We start from the raw sequence: 15087 nt of genomic DNA, 5'->3' as shown, positions 1-15087 counted from the left end.
TCCTAAAATAATGTAATTAAGTATGATAGAGTGTGATGATATGGCATGATTTGATCGCCTTGGATCCACCATGAATCCTGGATCTCTAGGATTGGTAGAATTGGTCCTTACTCTAACAAGAAAGAGGGAACTGATTCCTCATATTTCCAATAATCAATTTTAGTACGAATGGTTTGTAGGAGAACCCTATTTAGTCGGGGAAAAAAGTGGTTGCATGACCACATGATCTTCAACAACAATAGAATCTTGAGTGGAGTTTTGAATTTCAAAGTCCATCTCCAAACTTGCTGGAGTCTTTTAACACATTAACGCAAGAGTCTGAATAAAGATTTATGTTGAAACTCCACTAAAATTCATCAATAACCATACTCAGTCTAAACACCTTATTATCACTTGGGTCTCTATACACGTGATTCAAGTCACACCCTCACGCAAAGTTTGATCCAGATCAGCAAGACACAAAACATATAGATTGTGCATGGCAAAATAAAGGTTGATGTACAATATGTGGGCTTACCGGACATTGTATATTATCATCGTTAGGTTAAGTATAACTATAAGCGTGTCTATCATACACACGTGACACACCCAATACAACTTAGATACGTGTATAACTACCTTTATTTTATACAATCTGATGTACATACAATGGATCACAATACACAACATAGAGAAAAAATAAAGCCCATAACATACCTTATTAAGCAATCTGATTCACAACATAGCTATATACTTTTTTTTCCTTTATATTCTTGGTAAAGCCATGACCAAATGACCATACATGTCTAGGGGAAAAAAGTACTGTGGTGCAATAAGATCTCTTTGGCTTCCCAATAACAACCCTATAATGCAATAATGATGATAATAACTAAACATACCAAGTTTCCCTTAAAATAAAACAAATTTTAAATCAAACAGAGCGTGCACATCACATTCTCAAAAATAGAGTGGAAATATGCAACTACAATAAACTAATTTTTTTTTATAAAAAAACATTCAAGGGTTTCATATATATATATATATATATACACACATATTGTACTTATATTTCTCCAATATCTCACTACTCACTACTCAAGAAACCTTCACTTCCACTTCTTTCTTACAGAAACTCATCAAATCTAGAGAGAGAAACAACAAAAACACCCTACCAAAATCCTTTGCATTAATCTTCACGCTTTCAGAGCAAAAAAAAAACAGAGCAAAAAAAACAGAGCAAAAAAAAACAGAGCAAGAAAAAAAGAGAGAAATTACTCACATTTGTAGTAGAATTATAAAAAAACAAAAAGATGGGTTTTTTTTGTAAGGAAGAAAAAGCAAGAAAAATGGTGGCTTTTGAGGGACCCATAATAGTTGGGGCAGGACCCTCAGGATTAGCAACATCAGCTTGCTTAAAAAAACATGGAATTTCATCTTTAATTCTTGAAAGATCAGATTGCATTGCATCTTTATGGCAACAAAAAACATATGATCGTTTAAAACTTCATCTTCCTAAGAAATTTTGTGAGCTTCCATTAATGGAGTTTCCTGAAGATTATCCAAAATACCCATCAAAGAAACAATTCATTTCTTACATGGAATCTTATGCTACCCACTTCAATTTATCCCCTAAATTCAACCAAGAAGTTGAAAGTGCAGAATTTGATGAAGAAATTATGAGTTGGAGGTTGAAAATTAAAGGGGATGAAGTTTTTGAGTATGTTTCTAAGTGGGTAATTGTTGCAACAGGGGAAAATGCAGAACCTTTGATACCAGAAATTCAAGGAGTTGAGAAATTTCAAGGGAAATTAATTCATACAAGTTTATATAAATCTGGGAATGAATTTAGAAATCAAAGGGTTTTAGTAATTGGGTGTGGAAATTCTGGAATGGAAGTTTGTTTGGACCTTTCGAGATACAATGCTATGCCTTACATGGTGGTTAGAAACTCTGTAAGCTTACTTTCTCTCTCTAAAACACTTTCTTTCTCTCTCTTCCTAATTTTTTTTTTTTGAAAAATTTGGGTTTCTGGGTTTTGACTGGTTGACTTGTATGAGTTAGAAATGAATTTTTTTTTTTTTGGAGAAGTTTTTTTTTTTTTTTTGTTTAAATTGCATTATTTATTTATGATGAGGGAAGTCCAACTTTATGAGATTATTTTAGTTAGAAAGTAATAAGGGAATTTGGTTTTCAACTTGTACTATTAGAGTATCTATTGCAAAAGTCAGCTGCTACTTTTTCAGTTCCTGAATTGATTATTTAATTTAATTTCTCCAAAATGCTTAATTTTGCCAAGAAAGAAATTGGAAAAAAAATATAAAAAACCTTATCTTTAGTATATGGTCCATGGAATTGCATCTATTTGTCACATTTTGATGCTTCTGTTAACAAATTGAGCACATCTCTTAAGAATTTGCAGTGTTTAATCATTTTCTTTCAACAGGATATGCCTAATTTTTGTTTCTTTTTGCAAAAGTTCTATTTATTGGAATATTTGTTAATAATAATAACAATAGTATATTGAAATAACATAAAATCACATTAGTAGTATGTTATAAATTTATAATTACAACCCATTTTATATTATAATGTTTTGTGAATTGGGTATATTCTTTCTCGATTAAATATAGATGATTGTACTCATTTCGCTCTTCATTCTATTCTTATAAACGATAAGATTGGAGCTCTCCTCGTGCGGAGGGTCTCCCGACCTTCTTTTCTCCTTACCTTAAAGAAAAATATATATTCTTGCTTATGCCAAAGAATTATTCTTCATTAAGAAAATAACTTTTGTACTAATTATTGTTGGTGCAAATATATAGGTGCATGTTTTGCCAAGGGAGATGTTTGGCTTCTCCACATTTGGGGTTGCTATGACTTTGCTAAAATGGTTCCCTTTGAGATTAGTGGATCAAGTTCTTCTCTTAGTGGCTAATCTTACTTTGGGTAACACCGATAGATTGGGCCTTAGACGGCCCAAGGCCGGCCCAATTGAGCTCAAGAATGCCACCGGGAAGACCCCGGTACTTGATTGTGGAGCACTTTCATTAATCAAATCAGGGAAAATTAAGGTAACTTAAACATGTCATTATCATGCACTTTACTTAACTACTTCAATTGTATAATATTTGTTGTTCAATATATTCCTTCCAAAGCAAAATAAGATGCCACATATGATTTGTAGACTTATTTTTTGCACATAGTAAACTTCATGTACATATTATTGTAAATCATTATTCAAATTATTGAGTTTGATTCAATCAAATGTTATTGTCTTATTATGTTATTGATACAAACAATGACAAACATGTAGTAATTTTCGAGTCTGTTTAGAATATATTGGGTCCTATGCTAATAGACTCTTAGATCGAATATTATTGTCTTATTATTTTTGGAATGCAAATAAGTAGTAATGGTATCGATATGAATGATGACAAATGGGTTGTTTTCAGGTATGTCGTAAACATATTGGGCCATATCTTAATTAGGGTCCTATGCTTATTATAAAAAAACTAGCTAGACCCTTAGATCGAATATTATTGTCTTATTATTTTGAAATGCAAATAGGTAGTAGTAATGGTATCGATATGTATGATGACAAATAAGTTGTTTTCAGGTATGTCGGAAACATATTGGCCATATCTTAATTATAAGAACTGGCCCCTTAAAATAATTATGCATAAGATTGTGTGAAAGCATAAAATTCCAATGAAATCAAGCACCTGAAGTAATTGAGGGCTAATAAAGTTCAGATTTTTTGCCATATCCAAGAAGATAGATGATCTACTACATTTACATACTCTAAATTAATATCCCTATTAATCATGTTTTATGCAAATATTTACATGAATAGATCTCATCTCATGCTGAATAATTACATAACTTTCTTTCTAATTTTATAGGTAACAGAAGGTGTAAAGGAAATTACAAAGAATGGTGCCAAATTCATAGATGGTCAAGAGAAAGAATTTGATTCTATAATCTTGGCAACTGGATATAAGAGCAATGTACCATATTGGCTCAAGGTAATTAAAATTCTCTTCAAAACAAAATAATATTTCTTCCGTTTTCTTTTAGATGTTATACTTTTCAAATTACGGATTTTTAGGTAATTTTTGAAGAGGACAGAGATAGAGAGAATGAAAAACAAAAGGGTCCCATGTGAACATGAGATAGAGATAAGTTATTACCCAAAATAAAAGTGTAACATCTAATTTAAAACTTCCCAAAATAGAAAATGTAACATTTAAAAAAACGGAGGAAGTATTATTTTTTATTTTATTTTTTAAAATTCAAAAATTCCATCTATAATATTCTTTCTGCTGCACCATGTTACATACAATATGGAGTATTTTTTTTGTGTAATAATGTTGCAAATTTATCCTTATTCTCATTCTCTTCTATCGCTTTCTTTCTTACACAACTGGTGACAGTAGTAGTACCCTACAAAACGTTTTCTTCTCTCTTTTCCTTAGAACAAAGTGAAAATTCAGACACTGCATATTTGTGTTATACACTTAAGACAATTTTCTCCTTCTCCAACCCACAAGGAGAATTTACATAAAAGATATTAAAACAAAAGGAATTCAACTTTTTTTTGTAAAATTCTTGGAGGGATTCCCATGATGTGTACCTTTCAACTAAGGATACTCTTTCTCATCCCAAAGGGTGAATTTTTTTTTTGGAAAAAAGGGGAATTTGAGACTGTTCTTTTTGCCCTTTTGTTATTATTTGCCTATTAGTGAGTCCAAAAATGTATCTATGTACTATAATATGACTATATGAGCCGTCCGGTCGATGAAATGGGGTCAGAGTTGTATTATTGATCGTATTTGAACCTTGATAATAAAATGATCATTTGTTGAATATTAGACATTATATTTCTTTTGTTTCTTTCTAAGTAACTCAACTTCTCCCATAATACTCATACGTAAATTGGAGAAGTTAGTCACTTAAAAAGAAATGACGGAAATATGGAATTGTTTTATCATATCTTAGGACTTTCTTTTTTTTCATTTTACACCTCGACAACCATTGCCGATTGTACTGCCAACTCATAACCCTATAATTTATATAGAATTCAAGTTTCAATGGAAGATGACCGTATTACCCTTGAGTTTAGATATAATTTTGTGAAATCTCATACTAGAAGAAATTTACACCCTAAGGGTAATTTAGTAAGTTAAATTTACTTGCTCTATATGTTGACATATATATTTACTATATATTAATTAATGTTGTTTTAATGATAAAATTGCAGAATTGTGAGTTTTTTAGTGATGATGGGATGCCAAAAGTAGCATTTCCAAATGGATGGAAAGGAGGAAAAGGATTATATACGGTTGGATTCACCAAAAAAGGTTTGTTAGGCACCGCATCAGACGCTGTTAAAGTCGCCAAAGACATTGCTGATCAATGGAGGAGGCCAATCAAGGATCATAATGAGAATTTATATTCTTAGACTACTACTAATCAGTAAATAAAATTTTCAAGTAGAAAATAATAATAATAAGTCATCATAGAATTGAGGGCAATTAGAACAAGTTAAAAAGTGAGAGGGTGATTAACAAGTGCGTGTTAAATTTGAGTTTTAAGTATAGTTTGCATCTTTTTTATTTTTTTGGTTTAGTCCATTTTAATTGATCGTTTTTGTAAATTTACCAATTTTGCGAAGCCTGGGTGTACATCTTTGGTTTAGTGGTAGGGTTTGTTTTGCTCGCTTGACGATGTAATATATATTTTTTTTAACAAAGATTGCACATTTTTCTTTAGATCTAGCTCCTTATTTTTAGACATTGTCAATTGGAATTGCATAAAAGTACATGACGTCGAAACTAGCTCATAAAAGTACTTAAAGCAGCAATTCAATTATTATTTCTTACCCTGTCAAAAAAAGTACCATCTCTAGTTACTACTACCTCTTCCTTATATGGCATTAATGCCACTTTGTAGTTCCCAAGTATGACCAGTGAAAAAAGGAAGAAATAACAGTTGGGCATCATTGAGATGCTAATAAAACCATATATGCATTGCAGAGATCTTAAAAAACATGAAAATACTGTACACGTTATACACACGTAGATCTTTAATAAACACACGGTACATAATAAAACACCATTAATTTAAAGGGTTATTATATGCAGTCTTTAGAGTTGCTTATGCTTCCTTCGTTTCATGATACTTGCTATACTTTTCAATACGGGAAATTTCCCATTACTTGCTACACTTCTTTTTTAGGCAATAAACTCTCTCTATCTCTCTCTTTTTACACGAGTCCCTTTTCGTTTTGCTCTCTACCTCTTTCTTCTCCAAAACTTGCTTAGGAGTCCGTGAATTGAGCGAGAAATGTAATGAGTAATATGAAACAGAGAAAGCATAAAAAGTTAAAAAAGAAAAAAAAATAAGTATCAACTGATCATTTATTACATCGATTAATGCAAACTTTTATCATAAATTTATAACTAATCTCCACTTTATGCAACCCTAAAGGATGCATATAGCATAATCATAGTTTAAATTGGAAATAATGGACGGCCATAATATCTCTAAAACTATGTGTACGTGTATGTGAGTATTCATGTGTTTACCTAAAGTACTTTTTTTGAACTATTCATAGTCTAGTTTGGGATCTTTTGTATTGAATTTCATGGAAATATAAGTATCTAACACAGTAAACTGTTGCATATATAGCATCATGCATGCATGGTGTAGGGATGTTTGCGTCAAAGTCAAGCTTTAATTAAGGTCATTGAATGAACTGGCAGTAGCTAAACACTGCATGCTCTACCTCTACCTATCTTTAGTTTAGAGGATGCGCCTACTTATGAGTTATGAGGTCCTCTTTAATTTAGAGACTTAAGTGTACGTTGGACTACAGTTTATATATGAAGGGGCCATCAAAGTTAAAGATTACATATATGTCGTGGATTAAATGCTACCTTCTGAATATCATTTGTGGCTACAAATCTACCATTGTAGGTTAGGTTTTTTTCTTTCTAATGGGTGATCTTCCTAGGAAATCAGTCATATTTTTTGGAACTTTTAATTTTCTTCTGGAGAATTACTAGTGCACTTGGACTTTGGAGCTCCACAAGAAGACAATATGTATTATGTAAGTTGGGTAAAACTTTGATTGGAAGACTTGTCTGATGGCCTATTGTAGTTGGAGCATATAGGATGGTGGACTAATTGAGCTATTAATGGCTTTAAATCAGGATGCATAATAGAAATAATGTTTATGTTTTAATTTATGAATATGATCTATTATGTAATATCATGTGTGTTGGAATTAAGGTTTGAAAAACCTTAGCTTCTTTTATTATAATGTCTCACATTGGTTGTGGGAGAGAATACTTCCTTGTTTTTATATTTCCATTCCTCTCTCCTTCCTATTATTGAGTTGGTACTTGAGATCCTTTTGTGGTTGGATGTATGTTTGGTTTGGGCTTGCTATCACACGCGCGCTGCCCGGACTGGGCAATGGTTTTGGGCTTTGGGAATAAACTTAACTTAACTAACTTTTTGGACCCGGCCGGGCTGAGCGCGTGTGTGACTGATGAAGATTTGTAACGGTTTGACCGTTAAAGGATTAATGACAATCCCATAATATCCTCCCTGTTTACTGCTTTCCGTTTTTGGCCTGATTTTCTCCTATAAATTCAGTGCTTCCTTATCAGTTCAAGACACACAAATCATTCTCTTCTCCTCCTTCTCTTCTCTCTCTTTCCTGGGTTCGTGCTATTCTCCAAGTCTATATTGCTAGTAGTGTGTTAACCTTTGGGAGCTTTCCGGCCAGATCGATTACCACTGTTGTCGGATCGTAATTGCTTTCAAGTCAGTGGTCTCCTACCAAGGCACAACCATGAAATCAGTGTTCATTTGTCATTGCGATTGTCAGTCTATAACAATAATAATGTGGTTTTACTTTATCATCATATCCGTATGTGAAGCAAGGATGAGAGGAGATCCTATTTCATACCTTGTGGAATGTAGGTGAGACATAACTCGTGGTCTGACATAATTACTTCATGTTGTGCCTCTAAGTTAAAAGAATTAACCCCCGTATTAATTGTGTTGTTACACCATTTAAACTGATATTGCATGACAAAGTATGCATAGTATCGTATTGGTTATTGTTGAGCCACTATGGGTTTTGATGATGACAAACTAAAGTAATAACTAACAAGGTTTATAAGTTTATGTGTACGTGCAAGGTTCAGTGATTAATAATGGTGCTTTCTAAAGATAATAAGTGAAGTTCCTGAGTTGGAACTCCAAGAGAAGAACGAAGTTCCTAAGTGATGATTCATGATTATAGTTATTGTTCAAATAGTTCCTCAAGGAACTGTTTGCTGTTCCTCAAGGAACTATCGGTTGTTCCTCAAGGAACTGTCTACTGTTCCTCAAGGAACTGTCGGTTGTTCCTCAAGGAACTGTCTAGTGTTCCTCAAGGAACTCTCTACAAGTCTACTATACTGTTCCTCAAGGAACTATCCACGGTTCCTCAAAGAACTATCTGCAGTTCCTTCCCGGATGCATTTGCATTTCGCAGTTCCTCTGGAACTACCTGCTGTTCCTTGACGGATGCATTCGTGTTTTACAGTTCCTTCAAGAAACTTTATGTTGTTCCCGAGATGGGACATATGGATCTTCAGAGTTGAAGATTTAAAGGGATGACATGAACTCTAAGTTCAAGAGTATGTACTTAGGATTTATGTAAGTAATTTATGTTGCTTAATACTAAGGACCTACATGGAATTTATTTAATGCAACAGTGGTTTTAAAAAGTATTTAACTGAGAGTTTTTAGGAAATATTGTTAATAAATAAAATAGTTTTTTATTTCAAATAAAGATCCTTTCGTTGTTACTGAATAAATACAAATGGATTTCCTAAACAAATTCCTTATTTCTCTCAACTGTTTAAAATCACGTATTGTTAGTGTATTGTCCACTACTTTGCTTGTTCCTCAAGAAGTGTGAATGTGGGAAAATAATTCTACGTGGGTTACTGCTTCACACTTAGTGGAGGAACAAGTACTGGAACTGGCATGAGAAGACTCCACTAAAAGAGAAGTCTTCCTCATTGCAATCTACCAACTGAAAACATATTTCTATTGTTAAATCTTAAGTGTCATCTGAAAAGGTCTGTTGCATTATTAAGTGAGTTCCTAAGTTCCTTAAGTACTTAAGTTCAATATAATTACTAGTGTTTCACAAAATTTGAGCTGTAATTTGGGATTCAAGGGTTGAGTGACTCTTGTAAGACTTAGAGTTAAGTCAGTGAGTGTAGGCTTCGGAGTAGAAGCAAGAGAGAGAAGAGTTCCAGTAATCAAAGGGGATTACTGTGGGGAACTTGAGTTCGAGAAGAACTCAAGTTAGAGAGAGTAAAGTTTCAGTAGTCGAAGGGGATTACTGTGAGGAACTTGAGTTCGAGGGGAACTTGAGTTATAGAGAGTGATTGTAATAGAGTTATTGCAATAATATAGTTTTTGAGGTTTTCCTTTCTTGATGAGGTTCAAGAAGTTTTTCCTCAATTTTATATTTATGTCTCTCTGATTACTGTTCCTTTATTGTTTTAAAATTCCGCAAAAAACTTTGCTAAAAGTTCCAAATACAATTCACCCCCTTACGTGTTCCATTGAAGTATCAGTTATGTTGGCATGTGTCGTTGTTTCAGCTTTGCCATCAATTATAACATTGGTCGGCTCGATCAAGTACCAACCTTGAAGTCAAGTGTTAAAATTGAATTTGAATTGCAAATACCATTCTAGACATATCATGTTACATTCTCACACCATATAATGATAAATGTGATTTTCCAAAGTTTGAAAAGAATGAAAGACATATTTCTCATTAATCAAAGCTACTATGGTAACACTGCATCACGAGGGTCATTGTAAGAAAAAGACTATTAGCAAATTCTTAGGAAGCAAATAGGAGAGATGGAGTTTATTTATGCGATTGTACTTGACAAATGGGTCCCACTATTCTAATTTTTTTTGTTTGTTTGCTAACAATTTTAATTTCTATTTAACCTTAATTTTATATAACTATATAATTTTTCTACCCAAGTCATAGGTCTAACTTAGAGAAGCCAATTTTGCTGCTGATTGGATGGCTCATTATGGTCATTCGACTACGAATCTTTGCTACTATTTCACCCCCTTGGATACCTCTTTTTCTCAGATCATCCGTAAGGATGCTTTAGGGTGGCCCGTTAACTGGGTTCCTCCCTAGTCTTTTCTTTCTGGCTAAAAAAAAAAAAAAAAGGTCTAACTTAGAGGGTAACGTATTGTGAGATGATACATAAAACCAGTAATCGGATATCGTCTATATCTAGGGATGGCAATGGGGCGGGTCCAGCTGGACCCAGACCCGTTTATTTTTCACGGATCCAGACCCGCCCCACATCCGTTGGGTCTAGATTTTTCAAACCCAGACCCAGATCCGCTGGGTCTAGCGGGTCCGTGGGTCTTTATTGGGTCCTAAATGGGTCCTTCTTAGTTTTAAGTTTTCATCACATTTTTTAATATATGTAATTAAAAAATTTCGCCTAATATATATATATATATATATATATATATATATATATATATATATATATATGTTTTTGTATCCATGGTTAAAGCATTCTCTAAATAAAATTTTAAGAATTAACTCATAAAATATTACTCCCTCCGTCCCATAATATAAGTCTTGATTCTGTTTTTACACGGGAATCAAGGTAAATTAGAATCTTGTTTTATTTAAATAAAAAGATTCATTTTTATTGGGAAACACTTACATTGTTTTTTTTCTTTTTGACAAAAAATAAAGCCTTAACATTAATATTGCATAGTTTAATGTGTAGAGGAGTTTAATGGGTTATGAGATTCTATTTTATCATTAATAATGGTGCATTGGAAGCTGAAATTATGAGGACTTTTTGGGAGTTAAATTATTTTCATGAGGGTATTTTGGGTATAATTATTGATTGAAAATAGAAACAAGACTTATATTTTGGAACACTTTAAAAGGAAAGAGGACTTATATTATGAGACGGAGTGAGTAAAATGTTACAACTTATAAAGTTACATGTCTTAGTGGAGTTACAACACTAACGAGTTCACAAAATCAAAACTCATAAAATTATAGAGTTTAGGTAAAAAAAATATTTCTAATATGTAAATGGGTCCGTGGGGCAGGTCTAGGTCTAGCATATGTGGGCCCGGACCCGGACTCGACACATGCTCTTTGGGACCCAGACCCGACCCGGACCCATTGGGTCTAAAATTTCTGGACCCAGACCCTTATAAATGGGTAGGGTCCTAGCGGGTCTGGGTCGGGTCGAGGACCCATTGCCATCCGACTATATCACTACGCTTAGTTGCTCATTCATATCAAAATAAGAATAAAAAATTTTACAATATCATATTACACTCTCATATATTTTTCTTTACGAGGGTGTTACACTCTCACACCTCATAAAGGAAAAAAGAAGTCTTTCATTGCTCCAAATATTAAGATAACACCATATCATTCCAAGGGTCATTGCAATAGTAGAAATTATAGTTCTTCTAACTAATTTAGAAGTTCACTAAAGTGTGCCTAATCTCGACCCTAATCTTGTAAAGAGTTGATTCTATAATCTATATATACTTTCTCTGTTTCGTTTTAAATACAACAGATGTATTATTTGTGCAATATAAAATATCACTTTATTGCATTTCAAACGAAACGGAAAAATATATTACATTTGACTCTATATAATAGATCGACACTCTTCTCTAGACCTCAACATCCAAAAAATGGGTTTAGAAGAAGGTGATTGCTTTTTTTGCCTTTTTAATATGGAGAGTTCAAAAAGATGATGATTGATGAGGTATTGCCTTTTTTTAAAGTTTGCCTCAGAGCCTATTTCTTTTTTTACCCCCTTTATCTATTTTATAAAGAAATTTGTATAAAGAACATTTTCATTGCTATTCTTGGTGTTTTCTCCCATTACTAAAAGCTGCAAAATCAGATCAAATATCCCCAATTTGGTACTCCCACGAGCAGCTTACGTTTGCAATCTGCTAGTTTTAATTGGCGGTTAATTCGGTTAACCTTGTCGTTCTACTCAATTAACCATATAGTTGGACTTATGCTAAACACCATACGTAAAGCTCCATTTAGATACACAGAGAAAATTTTGATAGGTACGTTATTGCTCGATTTATATGGTGAATATTACTTGTGCACATTTTTTTTAAGGTACGGAAAAGACGTCTTAATCGAATTGGAACCTCGCACAAGTCAAATCGTTCCGGATTTGCAGGCAAGACCCCTTGGGAGTAGGGGGAATGATAACGGGAAATTCCCACCCCCAAAGTGCCTCTAGTGGGGTTTGATCCCCTCTAGTGGGGTTTGATCCTACAACCTCGAGGTTGTGAGATACAAATCAAACCATTAGACCAAGTACCACTTGATATATTACTTGTGTACATAATATGTTAGAGGAAACACATTAAGGATTATATTCTAAGTGATTTTCGGTTTTTTAGGGTGGTTTGAAAATTTTAAATTTTTATTTAAGGGTGCTTCAAATTTGGCCAATATTGGTCTTTTTTTTTTGTAAATAAATTTACAATTTATTTTATCTGTCATACTCCCTCCGTTTCCTAAAGATCTTCCCTCTTTCTCTTTAAGGGTGTTTTCAAAAGATCTTCCCTCTTTTGCTTTATTCCTTATTTGGCAAAACAAATTTCCCTATCTACCCTCTCATGTCACTACTAGTTGCATATGCACGCGATGCGTGCGTGATAATCTTAGGTAGGTATATACAAATTGACATGTTTTTTATGTAAAATTATTTTGGTAGTGAGGTAAATTATTGAGGTTCTTTTGTAGATGTTATTATCTTTTTAAATTAAAGGTGAATGATTTTTAATTGTTCAATACCGGCACTTAAAAATTTGGTAGATGATATAATAATTTCTTTTCGCGACTGTAGTATAGTTCTTTAACAATTACAAATATTAATAAACTATATTGTTTGAACTTTGTAGATATGAAATATTATGTTATCACGATATATTGCAAACTTTTTTTGGTTGAAGATTCTAGTTGATTTCATATTCTATTTTTGACATACCCATATGTCAAGTTTCATTGATTTTTCATTTTTCAATTTTTTTATAAAAAGAAAAACATTGTTTTAAATTATTAGAGGGTATTCTAGTCACTTCAAAAGAGGACACCACACCTCCTCCCTTGGCTTATATAATAGAGATCATATGGTCCACCATTATATTACTAATTCAATTTTACTCCATTTCTCTCTTCTACTTTAACCCCTTTTTATTTGTTTATTTATCTTAACCCCTTTCTCTCTCCTACTTTACTCACACCATGCCCCACACAACTTGATTTTCCTTGGTATATGTAGGAACAATAAGTGGGAAAATCTTTAGGAAACGGATAGAGTAGTTGTATAGATAATCTACACACTAAATATATAAGATTTTGCAATCTTAGATTATTGTATATCTCCGCATTAAACTTAACGTCATTTTCTGTAATTTAAAGGTTACTCTATATTTCTATACATAGCCATAAGGGACAAGGGTTATACTATATAGGATTTGAATTTATTGTGATTTTCTAAAGATTGATTGTCCTATTTAACCGGAAAAATATGAAAAAGAATCATAAGTCTATTAGCTATCATTCCCATTTGTTCTTTCTAAATGAAATAATTTGATCCATGTGCTATAAACTTAAGGTACACAAAACTACAGAAGCATGCTTTCATAACAAAACAAAATAAACAAACAATTATAGGACAAAAGCACAAGTGAATAAAAATTTAGCCATGTTATGAATTGGGAACACTACGAATACATTACATCCTTTTCCTAAAACTAATGAATGCAAGGTTGGCTATTTACCAATTTACCACTCTTGTAATAGTGACTTATTATTATTGAGATAAAAGGCAAAGTACTAATTAAAAGTCAAAAGTAAGGTAAGAATTTTTGCGTTATTAAACCAATTGTACATATCAACATATCCTTAGATTAACTGGTAAGAGAGTTGTTCTACCTTAATCAGAGGTCTCGGGTTCGAGCCCATGAAATGCAGCAAAGTGTGTTGGAAGAGCTTTCCCCCCCAATTGGGGCCTGACCCGGCTTGAATCCGAATTGGTCGGGATCCAAAAATGGATTTCGGAAACCGGGTATGGTTCACCAAAAATAAAAAATGTACATGGAAGAAATATCTGGGATTCAACGAAAATAATTCAACCACTACTATTCCCTCCGTTTTAAAATAGGCATTTACACTTTATGAAAAATTAACTATAATAACATTATTTTCCAAAAAAAAATCCATCAACATAAAGTGAGAGTAATTAACAGTTAAAGTTTGACCTCGAACATTCTGTGTGCCTTATATTTTGAAACAAAGGGAATAGTAATAAAGATCTTCAAGCACTTTCTTACCTCGATCAAAGTCGTTTGATCACGACTATACGACTATGTAATCTTCTAAGAAAAAACGCCAGATTAAAATATAAACATCTAAATTAGGCACAAAAAATATCAATCTTTTATTCTGCAACCTAAATATGTTTAATATTCCATCAGTTGGTTATCATTCCCCCTACTCCCAACTTTTTATATTACTAGTTGCTTATGTTGGTTTTAAGATCATTGAGTGTTTTGTAAATGTGTTTGGGTACGTACATCAACTATAAATATTGGCTTTAATGTAAAAGCCTTTAAAAAATGGTAAAACCAGCATATTACTTTTCATATAAAAGCTATTTTTATAAATATTAAATACGTCATTTACCATATATATTATGTTGACTAGCTCGTTGAACACATAAAAGAAAACCAACCATATAAACGCGATTAACTAAACAACCTCCAGATTTTTCTATGTGAAAACCTCTTATATGCTTGGTAAAGGTTGTAGTCTTGTTCATTTTGACTAAGATTGGGTTGATATTTGGAGCATTAATGCAAGTATGAAGGTTCGCCATTTTCTATAGTGCCTTTGCACTAATTTCCTTCTAGTTCGTGCATTATCGTAATATAGGCACTTGATTGAGGATGTTGCTTGTCCTCGGGGATGTGGTGTGACTG

The 15087-nt window shown here is 32.9% G+C and overlaps 1 protein-coding gene across 1 annotated transcript; it reads left to right on the top strand.

The window, feature by feature from the left end:
- The first annotated feature begins 707 nt into the window (after nt 1-707).
- Nucleotides 708-5833, top strand: LOC104887720 (probable indole-3-pyruvate monooxygenase YUCCA1). Its single transcript, XM_010672434.4, has 4 exons — nt 708-1931; nt 2802-3050; nt 3882-4004; nt 5240-5833. The coding sequence occupies exons 1-4, from the start codon at nt 1290-1292 to the stop codon at nt 5438-5440; spliced, it is 1215 nt and encodes a 404-aa protein (XP_010670736.1). The 5' UTR covers nt 708-1289; the 3' UTR covers nt 5441-5833.
- Nucleotides 5834-15087: the final 9254 nt, after the last annotated feature.

Source organism: Beta vulgaris, chromosome 2 (assembly GCF_026745355.1).
Source record: "Beta vulgaris subsp. vulgaris cultivar EL10 chromosome 2, EL10.2, whole genome shotgun sequence".
NCBI lineage: Eukaryota > Viridiplantae > Streptophyta > Magnoliopsida > Caryophyllales > Amaranthaceae > Beta > Beta vulgaris.
This window is presented reverse-complemented; position numbering and strand designations above follow the sequence as displayed.